Source organism: Crocodylus siamensis, chromosome 4 (assembly GCF_052110815.1).
Source record: "Crocodylus siamensis isolate JL-2025a chromosome 4, ASM5211081v1, whole genome shotgun sequence".
NCBI classification, from domain to species: Eukaryota; Metazoa; Chordata; order Crocodylia; family Crocodylidae; genus Crocodylus; species Crocodylus siamensis.
Window position 1 is genome coordinate 206,745,624 of NC_143398.1, and position 19,981 is coordinate 206,765,604.

Here is a 19,981-nt window from a genome sequence, read left to right on the forward strand (position 1 = left end):
TATCAAGATCATTTATATAAAAAGAAAAAGAAATGGCTGCTTTGAATACCAGGTGTGTTTGGTCTCTGCTACTTTTTCATACATTTAAATGAACAGCTAGAGACCCCTTCTACGCTTGCAAGTAAAGGTGAGATGCGATCTAATGTATGATTTGCACAATCATGCCTCCTGTCAAGCCACATGTGCATGGCAGGAGATGCTACTGTGGACTGCACATTAGATCCCATTGTGCCTTATTGCTGGTGCAGGGGGACCCCAATCCCAGGCTCCCCCTACACTGGCAAGAAGGAAGCTCTCCAGGCTGGGAACCCTGTCAACTGAGGGGCTCCTAGCTGTAGGGAGACTCCACACACCTCCTGGGGCTGGGAGATGTAGCTATGGTGATCTCTCTACCCCAGGCATACATGAAAACCGCAGAGTGAGAAGTTTGCTGCTGTAGCAACCTCCCCACTTTGGGGGGTGGGAAGATCGCTGCTGTGGTAACTTTCCCCCCTTGTGGAGGTGGTGAGAGAAGATTGTGGCTGCTGCAGTGATCTCCCCACCCCATGGGGGCATGCAAACCCACAAGACCACCTCCCCACCTTAGTGGTGGGGAAAGTGAGGAGGGCAAGGAAGGCTGCGGCTGCAGCTGCGGCGGCGGCGGCTGCTGCTGCTGCTGCTGCTGCAATGACTTCCCCCATCTCAGGGGGTATGAAATCCCACAAGGCTGGGAGGTATGAAATCCCACAAGGCTGGGAGGTAATTGCAGAAGCAATCTCCCCACTCTGAGGGTTTCACACAGCCCCAAGACTGAGAGATCAGAGAGGCACCCTGCAGCTGCCAGGACCCAGCTAGTTCCTGCTACACGTGGAAATTAAAGCTCGATTACAACCAGCTATTGCGCACATTTTTGTAACATCGCTATGTTCATGCACTTTTTTTGAGGGCTAACTTTATAGCTGATTGGAGCTTGTTATTGTGTGATAAATACTTTACATATGTAGCTGGTTTCAAGGTAACCGCACAATTAAATAGTTAATGTGCAATACTCATAACATGTTAAGGGGGATAGAAAGTCTAAATGGAGGAAATGTGTGCCATGGAAAAGCATATCATGACCCTATATGATAGAAGACTGGAAAAGGATAGTCCTGTTAGATACTAAAGAATAAATACTAACTTGAATAAATAGGCCTAATTGTTTTTGGCATGTAACTGACAAGGATAGAAATACTATCTATATATTTAAAGGAGAATTTACTTTTTTTACATGGTTGTTCTTCTACACTTAATAGCCTCTACCTTAGGTCCTGGTACTCCAACTCCTTCAGGGCCTTGCTCACCAAGAGCTCCAGGAGGACCTGGAAGTCCCTAAAATCAAAAGTCATACACGAACAATTAATCTAACCTTAGGATACATGGACTAGATAAACACAATATTGGCAAACAAGCTCAACCCTTTCATATCTAATTAAAGAAAAAGTACCCCATTAATATACATAATATATTAATATATGTCTTTTAACAAACGGATTCAGTTCTACCCTCAGGTAAACATGTACCGAAGTCAGTGGAACTTGCGTGCTTGGAGACAAATACAATAGCTCCCAGCATTAAATTTAGATGGAAAAAATACAAAACATTGCAAATTTGTATTTTCACATTTACGCACTAATTGCATTTTTAAATATAGCACTTTTATGCACTTGTTATTGTTGCATTTAGCATGGGTCTGTGGTAACACAACCTTGTCAGATCCTTCTAGACATCATAAACACTCAGCAGCTTTGCTCAATAACTGGTAATTTAGAGTCATGGAACTGACTGTTCCTGCATTGCATGTTGCTGCATATAACAGGTGCACAGCACTGTTCATGGCTTTTGCACATGCACGGGAGGCAGAAGGTTCAGGAGCCTCTTCTCTTTGTACTCTCATCACAGGGGCTGAGCACATTTGTCAGCCTTATCCTGTGCATGGATGGTCAGGAAGCTAAAAAGCAGGTGAGGGCATTTGTTTCTTCTTCACCACAAAACAGGCCAACAGCTGAGGAGAGTGCACACTGCACAGTCTTAAGGGTGGTGCAGGGGCTGCTTTTTCTTGGAGCTCCAGGGGACACTGCCTTCCACAACACTCAGTGAAAATATTGCTGCTCAGAACTTGTATCAGAAAGCTACAGTTCATCACAAAATGTTTTCCCTAGGTGGCTCGCATTCTACCTGCTAGAGGAGAGGGAAGAACCAGTTGTCACATCAGGATACTAAGATACAGCTTGAAGCATCATTGATAAAATAAAACCCCAGGTGTAATACATTGCTATTAGTAATCAAGATAAGTGAGGGAACTGGCTTCTTGGAAAGGCTTGGGATCTCTTGCTCTCCAGAGGAAAAATTTCTCTTTTACCATCCACGCTAGAATGAATGTCTCAGGCTGATGAGACTAGAAGATCCATAAGATGCCTCTGGACCAATAGTCAGATTAATTTTTTATGATTGGTACCTATCTGTCCACAATCAGTATGTAAAAAATGTTACATATACTTACAGGAGGACCTGGATAACCATCTCCCTTTAGCCCAATTGGTCCAGGGGGTCCTGGGAGACCACGCTCACCCTGATAACAGCAGAAAAATAGTTTGAATGCATTCCTGTACAGCCATGGTCAGGTAAGGTTTACATGAAAATAAAACTTCTTTGGTGACCAAATATTGTAAATGACTTGATTTTATTGGTATATTCCAGTTTATCAGTGGCTGTTATAGCTGATTTATAAGAAGCTAGATTTGGGGGATTGAATGTATCTGAGGATTTATGGGGCCCTTTCACTATGAGGTCACCAGTTCAAATCTTGCCTAAGAATGCTGTAACTATCATAGTTCCTTCCTTTGGTGATCGATCCATAATGATAGCACCAATCAAATCCCCCATCTTCATATCACATGCTTACATCGTATTATCACCGCAGCTACCAGGATTGGGACCATAATTGTCAGGGAGAACGAAGAAACTTGTGAAAACTGAATTCTCCCCCCTAATGGAACCTGTAGATGGTGGTGGACAATCTTCAAAAGAACAGTGGGAGGAAGTTACCACTGCTGTTACACATGCTATGCCTGCTTTGTGGATAAAACAGATATTTTGAATTAAAACAATCATCCTGAAATCCAATCAGTTTAGAAAAATGATTTCAAAGTATTTCCAGGCACTATTTTTGTCATCAAGGTCCTTGGTAGTTTTTATTGTTTTAAAAATCACACATTCATATTTAATTGTCTGTCTTATGGAACCTTGTTGAAACTGGTGGGTATAATATTTGGGATAAACGTAAGAAATAATTAATCTCTTTTATGGAATCAGATACCTGAAATATTACAAGCACCCATCCAAAACACACGCACATCATCACTCAAAAAAGGCATCTGCAAATCCCATCAACAATTAAGCTGCGGGAGTAGAGAGGTTTTGCTGGCCATTATTTAGAGAGAGCAGGAATCTCTAAGAGCAGCAGGAAGACCAAATAAACTGTCAAAGAAGGCAACAGAAAGCCTAGGGCAGTTACAGAGCTCGGAAAAAAGCTAAGAAAACTTTTGGTTGAAGTGCTGGCTGACTGGAAGGAAGCTAAGAAATGTGAGCAAAGTGTAATGCTATTTGATTCTTTCTGCATACAGAGAAACAAGACTTATTTACAACCATTACAAATAAATAGGAAAAATAAATATCTGATTCTACTCTGAATTTTTCCTTTAGATGGAAACAAGCTACATAACACTGAAAATGAACAAACTGGGTCAAAAGGGGGTAACAATACTTTAAAATGTTCTGCACTCTTCTATTACTGCGTGAACGATTCTTGCAAACTGCGAGTGCCACTGGGTGGTTTTACTCTGAGTCACATGCACAAGGCAAACAAAAACTATACAAATCCGGGCAACATCCAACTTCATATCATCCTGATAGAAAATATAAACATCGCCATCTTCTGGCTTTCTAGATGTAGCACCTGAATGAAGAGCAGCTTATTAATGCTTGAAGCTAAGCACAAGGGAGGTGATACTGATAGGAAGTATCCACTATCCATAACATCTACTTTCCAACTAGCTAGCTGGTCCATATTTTAAGGTCTGTTTTTTTTTTTTGTCAAATTCTGACCTGGCTTGACAGTGATCCATACTATCAAGATTTCCTGGCTTTACTACTAACGTTCATACTTAGGAAAGAAGCTACTTTCTAAGAAACCTCAAAGTGGGAGAAAAAGGAAGTGGCTGTTGTCCATTTGGTATGTACACATCACTCAGGCACTCTGCTTCTCACCAAATAGAGAACAATCATGGGACTGGCCATATCTAACAGAGAGGTGGTGTCTCCCTCTGTGACCATGAAACTAGCTATGGAACAATTAAACTGCTGATCAATATATAAATACTGGAGATAGAACAGGGGTAGGCAAAGTGGCAGATCCAGCTCGTGGCCGGACTCCGCTTCCCAACAGCCCCTGTCTGGGACTCCTGGCCAGTCTCCTTGGAGACCCCGGGAGCGCTGGCCATGACAGTGTGGGGCTGGGCAGGTGGCCACCATTGCTGCCTCTATCTCATGTACACCAGTGGGGCTTGGGGAGACCCTGGTGACAAAGGGAGCACTTCCCTCCCACTGCTCACCTAGCCCTGCCCAGCAATGCACCACTGCTGCAGCCACTGTTGCAACAAAATGTCATAGATATGGCTACTTGTTGGGGAACTTGAATTTCAAGAAAAATGCAAAATTGAGATTTAAACCAGGCCCTACCTATAAACTACTTCTTATTTCTTCTTTGGCTCATAGGAAAAACAGAGATGGTTGTATTTTAAAATACTTAGGAACTGTTCAGAGTAAAGTAATGAAGCCCATTCCTATTAGGCAGTAATACATGAATAGCAAGATTTAAAAATCCTGTTTACATTGGCTTAGACTTACCATTCAGAAAATTTTGTCAACATCTGGAGAAATGAAAATATTCAATACTAGGTATCTGGTTTCAAGTTTTCAAATAGTTTTGTTACATGAGGGGAAATAAACATCCTTTTGGGGTTTGTCTCCAGGGTTTCTACAAATCTCTGCCATATGCCTAATGCATTCATCTGCCCTAACAGCTATGGAACATTTTGATGTCTTAAGTCAGCAGTGCTCAGCCTTTTTGCCCAGTGGGCTGGATAAGCAGAGCCCTGTCTATCCATGGGCCAGATCTGGCCAGGGGTCCCAACCCAGCATCCAGGACAGGAGGAGTGGGCTCTATTTGGCCACACAGAGGGTGGCAGGGTGCAGCCTGGCCCCAACATGGCCCTGCAGGGGAAGGGTGCTTGACCTGCCTGGCCCCATGTGGGGAGGAATGGGGCTTGATCTAGCCCCACACTGGGGAGGTAACATGGCCTGGCCCCAACTGAGCTATGGGGGAGGGCCTGGTCCCACCCTGACCCAACTGTGGAGGGAGAGGGTGGACAGCCCAGCTACAACTCAAAACTTGGGGTTTGGGAATTTGGCAGGGGGAAGGTTGCCCATATGAATTGCCCCTGCTCTGCCACCGACAAGTTTTCTTACTCATGGGGGCCATGCAAGCCAGATGTGATGGCTCTGCAGGCCATATTTGACCCACAGGCTGGAGATTAAGCACCCCGTCCTAACTGACCAACTGTTCACCTAAATGGAAAAGTCAACATGGCTTTTACTGTGGTTTCCTTTGCTTTCACTTTTTTAATGAGTTTGTCAGCTTGGGATTTACCTTTGCACCAGGAAGTCCAATTCCTGGTTCTCCAGTTAGGCCAGCAGGACCAGGTAACCCAATATCACCCTACAATTAAGAAAATATACATCCTAGTTTTGATTCTAAGTCAAAATGTAAATGTAAAATGTATTACTTCAATATCTGTGTATTACTTCACATTCACAATATACCTGGAAAATTTTAGAAACATAGGTTTTAAGATTTAAAATAATTACAAAGTATTGAGAGAGTAAAAATCTTCAATGTCAGTATTTTCTTGTCAAATGCTTTTTGCTTATTAGGTAGAAGATACATGACCTTGTAATGGAAAAAGTATTTTAAAAACAGTATTATTATTATTATTATTATTTTTAAAACATTATTATAGCACCAGCAGCATGATAGGTGTTCCCAGACAGTTATGAACATATCATCCCAGTTCCAAGAAAGGTTTATACTTTTAATAGATGTTTATTGCAAGACCTGCCAAAGCGATGAATGATTTTGGAGTGTCTACCCTGAATTTGCTTGAAAAGAACTTGCTTGCCAGATAATACTGAAGATCAAGAATTAGGAAGTCAAGCCACCTTAGGGGCTCTCAAATTGGACAGCCCAAAACTGAAGTACTTCGAATCACTATTGAAAATCCTGCCTCTGGCTTAACTCCAGTGTGGAAACAAGGTGCAGTGCCTTTCTTGAAAGTTCAGCCCAGAAACCCAGACAGAAAATTGCTTGATCCAGATGAAACCCAGTGCAACATTCTTATACCCCACTTGATCAATCAGTGGCTGTAGAATGGGTCAATTTATGAAAGAGAGCCAGGCCAGTCTGTAAAGCCAAACTGAAAGAACCTCACCTCCCGTACCCATGCCAGGCAGTTGTGAGGTTGCTATGTAGGTGAAGAGATTATGCAAATTAGCCTCTATTCCCAGGTACATGAATAGTTGTCTCTGGTTTCTGTTCTCTTCTTTCAATGGAGATATGCAGTATACAAAAGATGTTAGAGCTGTAGGGTTAAAATAAGTATTGGGTGCATTCTGGTGAGGACCAAAGTTAAATTTATTTAGGCTAACTATAAAGTTAAACCTAGCAGTGTGGGGAGCTATCTTTGCTATTTTGAAAAAGTTATATGGAACTTCTTCCCACAGATACCAAAGGAAAAACACACTAAGACAGCAAATAGCTGACACCAGGGCTCTAGTAATTGGATTGCTTATAATCTATAACTGTCCATGGGAAAAGGGCAAGTCTGAGTTCCATGAAAGCCAAAATTATTTATGAGAGGCAAAGATTGTTGTGGGTGATATCTTTCATTGGACTAACTGTATTATTAATGTTCCTCCCAACTATACACTTGGTCCACCAAAATATATCACCCGCAAAAATCCTTGCCTTTCACTTTTTCACAACTACATCACCCCAAGACTACAAAAAACGATTTACTCTTTCTCAGGTCTCACACTCTGTAGCTGTGTAGCCTGAGTTGCTGTGAGCACATCTACACATACAATTAATGCAATTAAATAAACTCCAGTGTAGTTCACACTCAAGTGTATTGCTCCTGACGATTCCATTTGTACGTGCACCTGGGACTGTAGAAGGTTGAGCCAGGGCAGGGCAGCTCTGGCTGGCAGAGGACTCTGGGGGTCAGCCTGCCAGCCCGGGGCTGCTTCTGCCTGGCTCAACATGCTGCAGAGAGACTGACTGGGCCATAAGGGTAATTCAGTGTGGTGCTAGCCAAAAGGCAGCATCCACACTGAAGCACACTCATGTAGAAAGTATATAGATACTGAGATTTTACTGCAGAGCTAACTAGTCAGCTCTGCAGTAAAAGCCCCATGTAGATGTGCCCTGTGAGTCTCAGCATTTTGGGATAGAACTACTCCCTACAAAATAGAAAATATGAAACACTGAAATAAGTATAAAATAACTTGAAGTTTACAGCCATGTTTACAATCATGGAAGCTCACCAGGCTCCTCAATGTATGCTGAAGACATTTCACATGTTGACTTTTTTAAATATTAGGAAACTTGTAGTGCAGATGTTACCTTTGGTCCTGCAATAGCTCGGCCAGGAAGACCTGGTATTCCAAGACGTCCTGGTACACCAGGTTCACCCTAAGGGAATAATGCCAAACAGATTTTCATTAATGATGGACCAGAGCGTATCTTAAGTAATAACATTTCCTAAGGATTTTCAATATTCTGTTGAGAAAGTGCACGTGATCTCAGAAAGATTTTAACTAGTGCAATTGTGCTTGTTTAAATTCTTATTTTTAATTTATTGTGCAAAATTTACTCTTAGAAAATTCTCAGGCTAGGAAGAGTCACAATGGACTTTAGATTGAACTCTTCTTAGAGCCTATTGAACAATAAGAAATACAGCCACTGGTCTTGTCTTAAAGTACTTCACCTATTTCCATTTCAAAATACATACTGCTTGCTCTTTTCTCCATATTTTACCATTTCTCCCTCCCTTTTCTATCTGTAAAACAGTTAAAAAAACCTTGAGTGTTTTTTAACAAAGTAGAAAGAAATGACAAGCTAGAGTCTCATCTCACTTTCAGTAAGATAATCAAAACAAGTGTAAATAACAGTTATTGTCCTGTCATCGGTTCACTTTCTATGTGGATACTTATCTGGTCCTGTTATCAGACTACCCAAATGTTTACCAAGTATTTAAATAGAGGAATAACATCAATAGAATTTTTATTCCCAGGCTTCAAGCAAAATAATGTGATTGGTTTCAATACATGTGTGCATATGGATGTGTCTATGTAGGAAGAATTTATTGAGGGAATTTCTGATCACTCTTATTTCTTGCAGAAGCAAGTACATTCCACTGCCATTCTTTCTGTTAAATAGAACAAATCAGTGCTTTGACCTGAGCAAGACCTCTCTTCTACAGACATAGTACAAAAAAAAATACTTTAGCTCCTGCTGGCCCAGGGGTTCCTGCTGGTCCTGCTAATCCACGTACACCCCTCTGACCTTGGTCACCCTAAAAGAATTTTTTTAAAAACAATTGTTATACATTTAATTTTATACATTTAACAAAAAAATCTGTGCAATTTCTTGTAAACATTAACAAAACAGCAAAATGCTATCCTGTAGCTGTTGCATATGAACAGTTCATATTAACTTCAATAGGAAGTCATTTAATTTAGTTTCAACTGAAGACAATGAGCATAATTTTTCTTGTTTCAATTGTGTAAATCAGGTGTCACTTCATGGATTTCAACAGACTTACATTATAGTAAAACTGCTGTGAAAAGAATCAGATCCTAAAAGAGTTTGCTTGCAGGCACCAAGTCAAGGAATCAAAAAGATACATTATTTTCAAGAAAGAATTTTAATAACAAATATTAGTAAGTTGCTGAAAAGTCATTTTGTATTAAAAGGCAAATATACCATATTTGTAGGAAAAATTTTCCTTCTGTCAGGAATAATTAATAAGAAAAATGCCCTTCCAGTTAATCTGTTTGCATACTTCTAGACAGAATAATCTTAAAATACAGTTAAGTTTGTACAGAGATAACTATAATTCAACAAATTCTTACAATATAGTCATAATGATAAGATACCCAACTAGACAGTAGTTCAAAACTAAGCATCTGAAAGTCTGGTATCACCCAATTACTGTTCCAACATCAGGACAGTACACCCTCTATCCTATAAAATGCCACGTGAGTATATTTCCTACGGGGGAATCTTTTGAACCTACCTTGGGTATCCTGATTTTTCTGCTTTCACTTTCCTTTACCCCTTGTAGCTTCTGGCTACAGCAGTCCTAAATCTATCTGTAAAGGGCTCTTTCCGGTCCCTTTTAACATTTTCTTTCAGATGCCCAGAGGAATTAATAGGAATTCCAGAGAGGTTTCAGACCTAGAACCAAACCTAGAAACCCAACTGTAGGTCCAATAATGCAGGCATATATTCAGGGTATAAACTTCATTGGTATCCAACATAAGCTGTTATGATGCAGCTGGTACATGTCCATGATTCTGTAGCAATATAAGTTTGGCAAATCCTCTCCAGCCTTAATTCTGCTTTATTCAAGGTCAAAATGAAGGTGAGTTAATTAATTTGTACTGCTTCTGGATAATCCAAATACAAAAGTTAGATCATAGCAGCACTTGTGTCCTCCTGAATAGCAGCTTCCCATCCCTTTTGAAGCAGCTAAAAGGTATGCTTGTCCATATTCTCAGCAATCTTTACTTATTTGAATAGCAGTTCCACCGAGAACTGACATTTTTGCATCTCCACAGTTTGAAGAGCTTGTGTATAGCAGAATATTATGTTGCCACATGGCTGTTAGGCAACCCAGCTCCACAATTTTTATCAACAGAAAATGTAATTTCAATACTCTTTGATTAACTTTGCTCCTTTGTGTTTTTAGAGGCTGAGATTGAAACTAATTCAGCAGTCAGATGCTTTCATAAACATTCATAAAGTCATTCAAAAAAGTGAAGGTAGATATATATTTATAGTCCGACAAGATGGGGAAGATTGAGAAATATATTCTTCAAGCACTGTTTTTATTAACGTTTTTATTAGCTTTAATGAGGAATTCTGACCTTCTCACCCTGTATTCCGATCCCTGGAGTACCCTCAGGTCCTCGAGGACCAGATAGTCCTGGCTCCCCCTGCAATGGAAAAAAAAATAAGACCAACATTTGAATGTAGTTGTAATTTTATTTTTTTGTCTAGGGCTGAAGGTAAACGTCTTTTCTTGTGTCACAGGAAGTATATATACCCAACAGCAAATCCAACCTTGCTTCTTTGAGTAAAATATAGCTTCAAAAGAGGTTGCATATAAACAAGATTCACACCCCTATTCAAACCTCTTTATGGCACATAAAAAAGTGCAGAGTGGCATATATTGGCCTGAAATCCTCCTGTTCAATTGGAGAAGGATTACTTTGGTACAGGCGTTGCTAAGAGCAGACTAAAAGCTGTCCTCTAAGAACCCACTCTCTGTTCTTGGTCCATAATTACCACCAACTGCCACGGACAGGATCAGAAGGATGCATCAAGAGTTGGCCACAGTGCATAGCACTGCAGAGACTCTGGGGAATTCTGTAGCCAGCAGGGCAGCCTGAGCTTGCTGCTGTAAGTTAACATAACTCTCACACTCTCTAAATCAGTGTTTCCCAACCTTTTCCAGCCCAAGGCACACTTACATTAATAAAAATTTTCTGTGGCACACCTGTTAAGGCATTCCTCACCCTCATACCTATTGTTGCTTATTGCCATCGCAAAATTCCGTGGCACACCTGTTCATTTCTGATGGCATACTTCTGTGCCATGGCACACTGGTTGGGAAACACTACTCTAAATTAAATCAACAGTCCCTGGCCCAAAGCTGCCTTAGCCCACATCTTGCAAGCACAGTGCAATAAAAGTTTGTAAGCTCAGAAATGACTGCTCAACTCAACTTAAATGCTTACAAAGTCCCCTAAAAAAATCTCGCATTCAGATGCCCCCAAATGGCTGTACCTATTTCTGTGGGAAAGGTTGCCAATTATTCATGTGAGGGTTGACTGAAAAGTTCTAACCAAAGTCAAGTAACACCCCCCTTTTCATGGATTCTTCTGCTGAATGATGGTATCTGCATGAGGCAGGCAGTAAGTGAGCTAAGGAAGAAATGGGAAGTGAAGACAAAGAAACCAACAGACCTTTTGTCCTGGGGCACCATCTTCCCCTGGAAGACCAGGCAAACCTGCCAGGCCTGAAGAGCCTGGTTCACCCTGCAATAAATAAATAAAAAACAACTCTATATTTTCTATAAAAAAGAAAAAAGAAAATATAAATAGGAAAAATATAATCCCCTGCAATCAGGAAAATGTTCTTCAGAAAGGATCCAAAAATGCATTTTTTCTTTCTAGAAAAATATTTATACTGATGATTTCTGATCTTGCAGCATGAGGAAAAGGGGGAGCAGGCAGCTCTGGGCTGACTGTTCTCCTGTCTCCACATGTTGGGCTGGCTGGGGCACAGGAGCACAGGGTGCCCCGTCGTGGGGGCTGCCTGCTGGCTAGCTCCACACTGAGGCACCCTGTGCCCCAGCCAGCCCCTCCTGCAGCACATGAAGCAGTGGGACAATGTGTCCTGCTGCAAACCACATGGTCAGGGACATGCACTGCAGCACAGAGTAGTGGCCCAAATTTGTGCCGCTGCTGTTTGTGCTGCTGCAAACACATGCCCCCGCTCATGTGGATGTGGCTTCTGAGTCCATACTTAAGTGACTAAGGGAAGGGGTTGTGGGAAGGTTCAAATGTGCCAAGAAACTTAGGACATTTACCAAGCTCCCCGCAAACCTCCAGAAAGATCCATTATTAACACCATACCTTGGAACCAGGTTCTCCAATACCTCTTTCTCCTGGAGCTCCAGTTTCTCCTGGCAAGCCTTGTTCACCCTTAAGTACAACAGGTTTACAGGAAGAGTTTTAACATCAGAAAGACACAAATACCTTTTTCTTGCAGCATTTACACAAAGCATTTAATGTAATAAAAATAATTATTTGAAGTCCTGACTTCATAGTTTTGACCTAAGGGACTAAAATATCCAGTTCACTAATTTTAGTGTTGTTTCTCAGGCAATAAGAAGAGCTGTAAGTCCATAATTACTACATTTCCATGAAACTTCTGCTACAAACTAGCTGACATTGCAACAAAATACCTAGCATCCCTATACACTTTATCCTTCTACCTCTTTGTAGCATAAGTATAAGCCTATTCTTAATCACTACAAATCTTCACACACCAATGATCCCTAGTTAGTTTTCTTTACCTGATGGTGATCCCTAAAGCATTTATGGCTCTGAAGCCCATAAAAAAACCCCTCAATGGCCTCCATGTGATCAGAATTGGGGGTAATATTTCATATTCATTACTCAAAAATTGTATTTCTTTTAAAAATATAATTTTAGTGTCTTGTCCCAAGTACCTCTTTCACCATCTTTTATAGACAAGTGAACCTTGGGCTTGGTAAATGCTTTTGGATTTCAGTTGTGCCACTCAAGAATGTGATCTGAATTTAACCCATAATCTGCTTTTCACTGTAAGATGCAGTAATATGCACTACTAAATGACGTGTATATGGAGAAGTGACCAGCAGAAGCAAGAAGAATGGCAAAGCAATCTGTAAGAAAATTTCCTGCTATTGTAGAGTGAGTATAACCAAGTGTGGAAGAGGAATACTCCTGCCCAAGAACCAGCAATATTCTCTGTCAAGCATAAGTCATTCTTCCTAGACAGATGGGCAGAGATTAAAAGAATCTGTGAGTGGTGTGAGGAAACTGAAAACAGAAAACCCCTATTATGCAGACCTGGAGGATGTGGCACCTGGTATAGGTGCCTGGCATGTTGAGTGATGATAGAGAAAGGCTGTAAAAGGAAGCCAGTAGGATAAAAGTAGAACAGGTTGAGCAAAGCTTTGCAATGGGTTGGGGTCTCCCATTTCTTTTAATGACACTAATACAAACATGGGAATGCAATTATTTATCATGGCTGAGTCAATGTTCAGGTTTACTTTCAATATTTTAATAACAGCTATCATGACACCCTGTTTTTCTTATTTGACATTTAATGCCAGGCATAGCTATAGAGATTTCTAGTGCAACATTACATCAGTGAATGTCCTTACCTTTGATCCAGGTAGCCCTTGTCCTGGTGGTCCCCTTGGACCTGGAGGTCCTTTGGGGCCCACTACCCCCTGCAAGGATTTTACAATTAATCTTTTAAAATAATTTTTTTTCCAGTTGCAGAGATTTAAGTTAGATAGATAGATAGGTAGATAGATAGGTAGGTAGATAGATAAATAAACTCCCACCTTTTCTCCTTGAATCCCAATGCCAGGTAACCCAATAGGCCCAGGTAAACCTGGAGGGCCAATTTCACCCTGATGAACAAAGTACAATTATAAAATTGTGTAAAGCTATAGAAGCAATCTGAGACAGATTTTCAGCTGGTGTATATTGGCATAGTTCCTCTGAAGGCATTGGAGCTACCTCAGCATACACCAGCTGGGGATCTGACTCCAGATCTTCTAAAGAACCCATTTATATGTCTTAACCCATGCTGGTTCAGCTGCTGCAAACAACTGTTACAGTCTCTTTTTTCCATTTTAGAACTTAACTTTCCCACAGAATCAATCACTTTTTGTTCTGTCTCCTGTTTTACTATGATGATAAGTTAGAATAGGTTGGAACAATTTATTAGCCATAAATCTCTCCACAAAATACAGTATTGTCTAGAAACTATTGTTGCTACAATGGTTCATTTAGCTTCATTACATCTTTTGTAACTAATATCTACCCCCACAGCATTCAGAGGCATTTGCACTTTGTTAATCCTCTGACATATTTACTGCTCACCTTTTCACCTCTTATGCCAATGCCTGGAAGTCCACGAGGTCCTTTGGGACCATCAAAACCACGGTCTCCCTACATATAAAAGATATGTAATATCAGCTATAGCAATCCATGATTATTTATTCTATTTAGCATAGAGAGATGATTGGTAGCATAATGGCTGAAGCTAGAAGAACACGAAGATGGTGGCTGAATTTCTTTGTTCCCTGGTATATGATAAAGGTCTTCTTTTCAGAGGAGATTGCTCTTCAGTTTGAGGCTGGTAACAAAAGAGTTGATCACATTCTTTTTTGCCCTTCTTTCCATTTCAAACATGTTGGGTCCAATCCTATTCCCATTCAAATTAATGGCAAAACTTTCATTGATTTAAAATGTCAGCAGAGTTGAGCCTCATCACTTCCTGAGGGCTGAATTCTGTTCATTTTAATCATGAAGTAGTCAAAATAAAGTAACAGAAAAGGTTTGGCCCTTACTACCTTCAGTGGGAGTTTTGCCTAAATAATAGCTTTGGCCCTGAGTTCATGGAGTATCATTGTTTTAACATAATTATTTAATAGTAGTAAACGGCTTTCTCACTATGGTAGTCAAACATTAGTGATAAAAATAGACAGCTGACTAGGAACAGATAAGGGCTAAATAATATATTTTAACAAAATTCAACTATACACTGAGCTCTGAGAGTAAATACCAAGTTAATAATAAGGAACAAAATACTGAATTTTCTTGTATTCCTGGTATCAAAACACATACAGGAAGATGTGCAGCTGGTATAAAATGTCAAAGTTCCACATAAGTCTACTGAGGTCAGTGGAGCTCTGATAATATACAGGGGAACTTCTCTACAGCAAGAAAATCCCCCCATTTTAGCTTTTGCTTACATGCATGTAATTAAAAAAAAATCCTGTTTGACATCCCTTACTCCTAATACTTTAGGACATCTGCTTTAATTTCCCTTCTGACTGAACTTCAGACCGCTAGCAAACACACTCTACTGGAAGAAGCAACTGTATAACTTATTTTAGATTAATAAATCATCTGCTAACAGACATGATTTAATGCCAGAGATCTGACACACCTGGCAACCCTTTGTAAAAAGATTAGCAATTATGCAAAAATATCAACTCTGTTGATACATGTTTGAGTTTATCTCAAATTTGGCAGGAAAATGTTGTACATTTTTTGTCAGAGCAGGAGTGCTAATATCTCTAGTGTTCTGGCCAAATTCCAGTTAGGGTAATTATATTAATTCTGCCTGTTTAAATTTCCTCTGCAGTTTGTTAGATAATGTATTCCTTATTTCTCTATTCTGCTATATAGAGCTCCTGTGCACTTGAACTAGCTGCTTTGTTTCATCCCACAGGTATTTATATCTTAGTGGTGTTCAGGTGATTGCTGATTGTATTCTTAAGTATATATTTCATTAATTGTTTTTGTCTTTATGGATAAAAGTTGTTGTGTAAATGTAAGTTATCAATATCCACTTTGATGCACAAGGAAATTTGCACAATAACTCCTAAAATACTGGTATATGTCAGATGGAGAGGATTTAAGTGAACATTCTTACTTTGATATTAATGGATAAAATCAAACCCAGTTGTGCTCAGTAAACTGGCAGATAATTTGAAAGTAGAGGGAGAAAAATCAGCACTTAACATTTGAAACCATGTCCCTGAAACATTTTTTTTGCAAATGTAATTACTTTATGATATTACTATCTTCTCAGAATCAGCCCTAGGAAGTATGTGAAAATGCAGAAGAGAGGGACTCTACATCTTCTGATGGGTGCATCAGAGGAACCCAGCTGCTAAAGTCTAGGTACTTACATGGCTATTACTATTTTTAAAAAAATTACTTCAAGACTAATTTTCCAAATGCATGTGGAACTTGTGTATTATGTGCTTCCCCAAGCACTAAAAAGTTTTGTACAATGTGGAGAATTTTAGTGCATATAGATCATTTTGCAAAAATACATTACAGTTCCCCTATTTTACAGACAATAATTAACTATCAATACCTATTTGTAAAATAGTGATAATAAAGCAAAGTTGACCATGAGGGAGCTGGATCCAGGAGAGAGACTAGAATGCAGGATTCCCTTGTTGAGTCCCATCTCTAGAAAACTGTGCCTTTCATAGTATTTGCTTGCCTCTCATCATAGGTCATACTAGCTCCTCAGCCTAGGAGTTGGCTCAGCTTCAAGCTGTTATTTGGATAAGACTTAGCAATGTTTTTAGTGCTGTCCTTTTATCCAGGTATTAATACTGCATTCATACTGCTTCACTATATCCTAGCTCACAGCAGGAACCTGGGAAGCCTTGCTTTCATTTCCAACATATGGGTCTTCATAAACCCCAGAGATCTGTGGCCAAAATTTTCACAAACCCTGAAGGTCCAAGTGGAAAGGCATCCATGTTTAAAATTTAAAAAAAAAGAATCAGTGGCCACATCTGCACAAGACGGTAGTGCACATTCATTACTGTGCAATCTAGTACTTGTATAAACATGTCCTAAATAAATGCAGTGACCTGAGTTACTGCACAGTAGTGCCAGTGAACACCTTTTTTGTAACACTACTGCACAGTAGCCTAATACTACTGCACAGTAGCACCGTGTTATGGTTTTTGCCATGCAATGTTACTGCGCATTAGCATCAGGCTACTGCACAGTCAGCGTGTTGTGTAGATGCACCCAGTGAAGAGTATTTCCCCCTAGGAACTATTTTAGATTAGTTTATGTTTTCAAGGCTTTATCCCATGGTAACATGCTAACAACTGCTTTAATACTGAAATTCTTTTCATTTTAGATTCCCCAAGGGTTCAGGAGAGTTTGAATACATGCTCTGTGGGCCTCATTTTAGAGGCCTGCTCATTTTAAAGGTCAAATCTGGATCCACTGTCTTCAGTGAAGTTGTACTAGTTTAACTGAGAGGTCAGTTGGCCCTGAGAGTGCTACTGTACAGGCTAATTTAACTGACTATCACAGACTTGTTGAAGTCCATACAGACCAGATCACTGATTTACATAAGATCAGAATCCGGCCCTATATCTCATCTTCTGCTGTACCTTTGGTCCTGGAAGTCCTTCACCTGGTGAACCTCTTTCTCCTTGAATGCCTTGTGGTCCTTGAGGCCCCTATTAAAATAAATTGAAAGCAACCTGAAAAACTATTAACTATTCAAATCAATAGCAGAATAATCTGTGTCAGTGTTGTCTTTAAGCACCTCTTTGAATTTTGGTGCCAGGTTATAACCTGCTAAAAAGATGACAGTAATACGATATTCACAGTAAATCAACTAAGCATTCTGGCCGGCAGCTATGACAAGTTACACAAGATTGTATCAGTGGTTAACTTATGAGTCACTGACTATATTGCTGAAATTCCTTCTGTTTTCTTTTTTAATTCTTCCCTCCTTAATCTTCAAAACATTTTGGAAATTAGTATTAAGTCATTTAATATGTGTAAATGCTGTACTGACAAAACAGAGCAAACCAGACTAAAGGCTATATCTTCCTTCTTCCACACAGAACACTGTGGAAGATTTAGCTGAAATGGGCTGCAACTGAGATATGAACAAAACGTTTTCATGATTTCTTCTTTTTTGAAACAGTGCTGGTGGAAGCAGAGCTTACCAAACATTAAGAAACTTAGAAAGCTGTTTTAAAGACAGAGAGAGAATTGGTCTCCCAGCCTCTATTTGTCTCAGCTTTATTCCTGGGAAAGCTGCAGGCATGGAATGACGAACTGCAGAGCTTCATAGTTTCACAGTTAGTAGGGTCAGAAGGGACCTGAGCAGATCATCAAGTCTGACTCCCTGCCTTGGCAGGAAAGAGTACTGGGGTCAAACAACCCCAGCAAGGTGATTGTCAAGCCTCATCTTAAAGACCTCCAGGGTAGGAGCCAGCACCACTTCACTTGGGAGTTGGGTCCAGATCCTAGCCACCCTGACAGTGAAGTAGCGCCTTCTAATGTCTAGTCTGAATTTACCCTCTGCCAGCTTGTGATCATTATTTCTAGTCACTCCTGGTAGTGCTCAGGAGAACAGGGACTCCTCCAATGCCTACTGGTCCCCTCTGATTAGTTTGTAAACTGCCACTAGATTCCCCCTCAGCCTTCTCTCGCAGAGACTGAACAGGTTCAGGCCCCGTAGCCTCTCCTTGTAGGGCCTGCTGTCCCCTGATCATTCGAGTGGCCTCCTCTGGACCCTCTCCATGCTGTCCACATCCCTCCTGAAGTGTGGCGCCCAGAACTGGATGCAGTACTCCAGCTGCGGCCTGGCCAGTGTCACATAGAGGGGGAGGATCACCTCCTTGGACCTGCTTGAGATACATCTGTGGATGCATGACAAGGTGTGGTTGGCCTTCCTGACTGCATCCCCACATTGCCTGCCCATATTCATCTTGGCATCAATGATGACTTCAAGATCCTTTTCTGCCTCTGCACTGACGAGAAGGGAGTTCCCCAGCCCATCTTCAGTGAAGAAGATGCCTTGAGACCAAGTGTACTGAGAAAGGGTTCTGAGTGTAGCTTCAGAACTATTTTCAGTTTTAAAGATGCAGAAGAGCCTACTGTCTTCAGCAATGAACATTTACTGTTTCTTTTCTTCATTACTGTGGTTAATATGGGTTTTGCTGGCCAAATTACTTTCTCAGAGACATCTCTGCAACCAGAATAACTCTTGTAACATGCACAGGTAGGAAAGGTTGAAATATAACAAACAATTCTGTGAATAATACAAACAAATGGAATCCATCTACCTCTCTCAGTTGTGTTGATGCAGTGCAGTAAAAGCAAAAAGCAGTAAAACTCCTAAAGTTAACAGATATGACTTTAGTTTCACCAAAGAGCAGATTTTCTAGAATACGAAAGTGCCATTTTTCATTGTTACTTCTCAGATTTGAGCCAGATTTTCAATAAGGAATTGGAGAGAGATTCTTCAAATGAGCAAGGAAGAGGAAAGACATAGGGTCACAAGCAGGTCCCTGTGACTTAAGTTAGGGTATGAACTTAGCGGTCATCAGTTGCTCCTGGGAACTACCCTTGTGTAGATTCTTGTCCCACAGTAAATGCAATATAGTTTACTCTTCAATTAAAGTAGGGAAACTACCTTTCATCACTGATCTGTCCTCTAAGCAGCAGTAGCATCTGGGGCAGCAGTAAAATCGGTGCCCAGGACTACTGCCCCATTCACCCACACCTATTACACTACTATCTTGCATTAGTGGGTAGCTGGTGCTCTGTAAATCTATACCTTAGCTTACCTTAGAGTAATTTCCTCATGTGACCATAACCTATGATATATATATCCCAGTTATTGGTTGACATCATGTAAGTTCACAACACAACTTAATTCACAGTAGTTTAATATGCCCATAGCAATCATCATTTTCACATGTATTGCAGGGGGATAAGATGGCATATAGTAGAATGGAGGCATAACTGAACAGGACTGTGCCCTGGGCCAGTCCCTCCTCCTTTCTTTCACCCTGTACCTTCTTTGCAGTGCTGTGCTCTGGAGGCTCCAGCAGTGGCCAGCAACTCAACAGTAGCAGCTGAAGTTTGCTGCTACTGGGCAGAGATGTTACTCCATTTTTTGCCACTGACATGGGCAAAACAACACCAGGTTTTGGCAGCAAAACCCTTCACTCACTCACTCACAGATGCTCCTGTACCATCACCATTGCTTTCCCACTGGAGCTGAACCCCTAAGGTTGCAGGAAGAGGAAAGTTAGGCATGCAAAGGTAAGGCACCTCTCTTCCCCCTAGCTCCATGTCAGTTCTTCCCCCACTTAGGCAGCACCAGGGGTTGTGCCCCACTTACCCATCCTTCATTAGACTACTGGTTTAGCATGCAAATATACTATATACTTATTAACATGAGTCTTAAGAGGGAATCTCT

At 40.6% G+C, this 19,981-nt stretch overlaps 1 protein-coding gene and 1 long non-coding RNA gene across 3 annotated transcripts in view; one reads left to right on the top strand and one right to left on the bottom strand.

The window, feature by feature from the left end:
- LOC149867498 (uncharacterized) overlaps positions 1–19,981 on the bottom strand; it is a 57,611-nt gene that overhangs the window by 17,585 nt on the left and 20,045 nt on the right. For both annotated transcript variants that reach the window (XM_090045535.1, XM_090045534.1), the window contains exons 14-25: positions 17,148–17,216; positions 14,089–14,157; positions 13,545–13,613; positions 13,359–13,427; positions 12,061–12,129; positions 11,389–11,460; positions 10,288–10,356; positions 8,640–8,711; positions 7,760–7,828; positions 5,729–5,797; positions 2,522–2,590; positions 1,282–1,350 (exon numbers count right to left, since the gene is read on the bottom strand). In XM_090045535.1, the coding sequence (XP_089901661.1) occupies positions 1,282–1,350; positions 2,522–2,590; positions 5,729–5,797; positions 7,760–7,828; positions 8,640–8,711; positions 10,288–10,356; positions 11,389–11,460; positions 12,061–12,129; positions 13,359–13,427; positions 13,545–13,613; positions 14,089–14,157; positions 17,148–17,216 (834 nt within the window). The remainder of the gene's footprint in view (positions 1–1,281; positions 1,351–2,521; positions 2,591–5,728; positions 5,798–7,759; positions 7,829–8,639; positions 8,712–10,287; positions 10,357–11,388; positions 11,461–12,060; positions 12,130–13,358; positions 13,428–13,544; positions 13,614–14,088; positions 14,158–17,147; positions 17,217–19,981) is intronic.
- LOC149867499 (uncharacterized) lies at positions 15,385–19,976 on the top strand. The gene is made up of 3 exons (XR_016442073.1): positions 15,385–15,445; positions 15,809–15,900; positions 17,610–19,976. It is a non-coding gene; the product is annotated as an uncharacterized LOC149867499 (long non-coding RNA).